Genomic DNA, 4,074 nt, shown 5'->3' with positions numbered 1-4,074 from the left:
GAGGCAAGAAACTTGCTTGAGCCTAGGAGTTGGAGATTGCTGTGAGATGTGATGCCACAGCGCTCTACCCAGGGGGACAGCTTGAGGCTCTGTCTCAAAATAAAATAAAATAAAATAAAACCCAGCACAGATGAGGCTTACTATTGACATTTGCAGCATGACTGATCACAGAGGTAAGCCTAATTGATATAAACTAAAAGTTATAGAGGATGAAAACAGCAATTTTACAATTAATATTAAAACAGTGATTTTAATATTAAAGAAAACAAAAAGTTCTTGGCAATGTAAGTTTAAAAAAAAATAATAAATAGCTCAATTATAGTGTTAAAACCTTGTTCCAAATAAGCATTTATAAAAGGGAACCACTAACTTTCTAAATAATAATAAAGTAGGAATTAAAAATCTAAGCTTTTAATTTCCTTGCCTAACAGAAGTCTTAAAAGTTTACCAAAACAACCTCTAAAAACTGAGATTCACAGAGCACAATGCTCTAATGTGCTTTAAAAATGCCATACCTCTGATATGTAACAATCCATTTCCTAACTTATAACCATACCACATGACAAATAAAATATCAGAATAAGCTTTAAATAACATCTTCTATATTGTAAAACTTTATTATTTCAACCTAATTACACCAACACACAGAAGTCCTGAGAATTTATAAACATGAGTCTCACTCAGTAAGACATTCTTCTGAATTTTTTTTTTTTTCTTTGAGACAGAGCCTCAAGCCGTCCCCCTGGGTAGAGTGCCTTGGCATCACAGCTCAGAGCAAGCTCCAACTCCTGGGCTCAACCGAGTCTTCTGCCTCAGCCTCCCTAGTAGCTGGGACCACAGGCACCCACCACAAAGCCCGGCTATTTTTTTTGGTTGCAGCCGTCACTGTTGTTTTGATGGGCCTAGGCTGGATTCGAACCCACCACCTTAGGTGTATGTGGCTGGCGCCTTAGCCACTTGAGCAACAGGCACCAAGCCTATTCTTCTGAATTAACTTGAAAACAAAAAAAGGAATGGACACCACAGCCCCTGAGTTTTCCCTGAGTTTTCCCCGAGCTGTATGATTAGCTCTGATAATCCTCCCAAACTGGTTTCAGATTCTGTTAGGCAATTCTGAATACTGGCCACAAAGTCTATTCAAGATGATTAACCTGGGGCCTCCTACAGAAAACCATGAATCAGCCAGGTGAGTAAAGTTTCTTTTTTCTCTGAGCATTCTGCATATCTGAGGAAGAAATGCAACTCAGAGGTGCCCATCAGGCTACACACAGTAACACGGGTTACAAACGTCTGAACGCAAGAAGGAATAAACAGAAAGAAACAGAAGCTCTGACTTTGTAAGAGCTTTTCAAGCACAAGGAAGTGCCATAAGGCTCACTAAGCCACAGAGCTGTGGGGCTGATGCTCATAAAATGCAGTTTGCAGGGTCATACAAGAACAATGAAATGAAGGGTTTAACAGACCAAGCCAGACAAATCTGGCTGAGAACATGGGCTTTGCTTCAAGATAAGGCATTCTATTAGGTGCTGTAACCTCGGCAAACTCAGAAGGTAGAAATCCTGGCAAAACAGACCACTTCCTTCTATCAGAGAAGCGACTTGGAGACCCTGGTGTGGCCCAGCATGGACACTGCCGCCATGTTCTATGCTTTGTAGAAAATCCTGTTTTATACCATCTGGGATAGTATTTGAAAGAGAAAAGAAATGAAAGGCTATAAATGATAAACCAGCGGAATCTGAGAGTCAGTGACTGATTTAGCATTTAGTTGGATAGCACCTTTTCTTAATGGATGAAAAAACTCTAATTTCCTATACTAACGACTAAAGAACAAGAAGCTAAGAATTAGTCATCTTATCACAGAAGCAGGAAGAGAATATTACCCTTTTCACCTCTACGTCCACCAGCAGGCCAACTCAGTGCTCTGAGTGTGACAGAGACAAGAGGCACTTTCATAATGCCGTACTGCACGGACCACCAGTGGAAAGCACTGGTGGGTATAGCAAGAGATACCCTCTGCTTAGCTGTTATCTTTTCAGATGAAGACAGCCAATACCAGTTATTGAAATAGAGTTACCAGTCATATACCCCCTGCCAGGGTTTCTGTAACATCGGTAATGTATTAAGCACATTAATTAGACATGAATTAGACTTCAAGCTAAATTCGGGACAACAAACATCCTGGAGAAACATAGAGGTGTCCCAGAGGTTGCCCATAAAGTTGTTGTATACAGAACAAATGGGAAACTGTAGCTAAATGGACCTTTATTTACAAAATAGTCATTATAGAACTTCACAAAATATTTACAAAATATTCTCTATGTGTTAGCCACCTCTTTCTAAAATTTTTAACAAATATTTTGTACATAAAGGTCCATTTAGCCACAATTTCCTATTTTCCCTGTGTGTGGTGAACTTAGGGGTGACCTTTGGGATACTGTGTACGCTGAATGACAATACTGAAAACCCTAACAACAAATCAGCATTTCCACGAACCGACACAAACACCCCTGTGTGACACAACACTTGTACTCAAGATGGAAGCCAGTGGGAAGACCTGACACCCTCATGCCGGACAGGAAGGACCCTGACCACCAGAGGCTCTTGCCATCTGGTAGCCTCAAGTCTAGGAAACCTTCTTAGCAACTGAAAGGCATTTCCTTATTGTTTCTGGCAAACTACAATGGAACTTTATGTAATCTAACACAAATAAAGTGTTCTAAATGTGTTTTACGTGGAGAAAGAATAGGTAAATACAGCCCTGACCCGGAGCTGAGACCCTCATCACTGTGGCCAAGCCACTGGGCAGGTGGAAAAACCAACCTTGTGATGTCGTGAACACTGAAGACCCATTGCGAGAGACTGCTATTCCAGTAACTGCTCTGTTTAAAGACAAAGTTTTACAAATTACTATTCAGCATGTGTTAGGACACCCTCTCTGTTTCAAGCCCTTGTTTTAATTTCACCAAGTTTCCTTAACTTTTTGCCACATAGCCTGTCTGCTAGACAGTGCTGGCAGTGCTGTTCTGGTGACACCTGTGTCTGGAAAGCACTGTCCCCCACCCCTCAGCTCCTACAGCCGCCATACTCGCTGTTTAACATACCTACTCCCAACATTCCTGACAACTGGAAAATGCTTCTCCTATAGTTACGCCTTATCTGGCCATCACCAGAGGGCCTGAAACCCTTCTTTACAGCACTTGACTTGCTTGTTACTGAATCTCATTTGCCCAGCACCCTCCCATGAAGGAGACAACGATTCTAGAAATTCCTCTCACAGGTTCCTCCCTGTCTTCCCTGCCTTGGCTTACACAGTCTCTTTCTACGTGCCACTTAGAGATGTTGAGAAAAGAAAAGCCCCTGTTACACAGCATGGGCAGAGCTGCGGCTTCTTTCCAGGGGCTGGGCTCTGACTTGGAGCCCTGTATCAGCTGAGACCAACCCTCCAGGCACACCCACGACCAAAGGACTAGACAGGTGCTGTGGCCCTGGGGCAGGATAGGGAACCACTGTCCAAGCCTGGGTTTTCTCCGGGTACAGGGCTGGGCCAAGCTAGGCCAGTGCTTCTCAAGCCTGTCTTCTAGAGCACATGAATTTTCTTACTGATAGAGGATGGGGAACATTCATGTGCCCTCTGGACCCACTGGCAAGCCCAATTTCTTTTAAGTATAGCTATTATTTTGAAATTATTTTTTTAAATTTATTTTTAATTTTTTTTTTTTTTTTTTTTTTACCAAATCATAGCTGTGTACATCAATGCAATCATGGGGTACAATGTACTGGTTTTACATACAATTTGAAATGCTTTTGTCAAACTGGTTAACATAGCCTTCACAGCATTTTCTTAGTTATTGTGTTAAGACATTTGTATTCTACACTTAGTAAATTTCACATGTACCCTTGTAAGATGCACCGTAGGTGTGGTCCCACCAATTACTTTAAAATTATTTTAAAATTCTTGTGAACTTTGCAATGTACTCCCTCCCCCCATGTATATCTCCATGTTTATCATTCTTTTTTTTTTTTTTTTTTTTTTTGCAGTTTTTTTTTTTGAGACAGAGTCTCACTATGTGGCCC

The 4,074-nt window shown here is 41.3% G+C and overlaps 1 protein-coding gene across 1 annotated transcript in view; it reads right to left on the bottom strand.

The window, feature by feature from the left end:
- NSMAF (neutral sphingomyelinase activation associated factor) overlaps positions 1-4,074 on the bottom strand; it is a 72,223-nt gene that overhangs the window by 7,546 nt on the left and 60,603 nt on the right. Inside the window, exons 24-25 of the mRNA XM_023515418.1 lie at positions 3,935-3,962; positions 2,821-2,879 (exon numbers count right to left, since the gene is read on the bottom strand). Coding sequence (XP_023371186.1) covers positions 2,821-2,879; positions 3,935-3,962 — 87 coding nt within the window. The remainder of the gene's footprint in view (positions 1-2,820; positions 2,880-3,934; positions 3,963-4,074) is intronic.

This window comes from Otolemur garnettii, unplaced genomic scaffold, assembly GCF_000181295.1.
Source record: "Otolemur garnettii isolate 467f Iridium unplaced genomic scaffold, OtoGar3 scaffold00071, whole genome shotgun sequence".
Lineage (NCBI taxonomy): Eukaryota > Metazoa > Chordata > Mammalia > Primates > Galagidae > Otolemur > Otolemur garnettii.
Note: the sequence above shows the minus strand (reverse complement) of the source record. Positions and strands in the feature narration are given on the sequence as shown.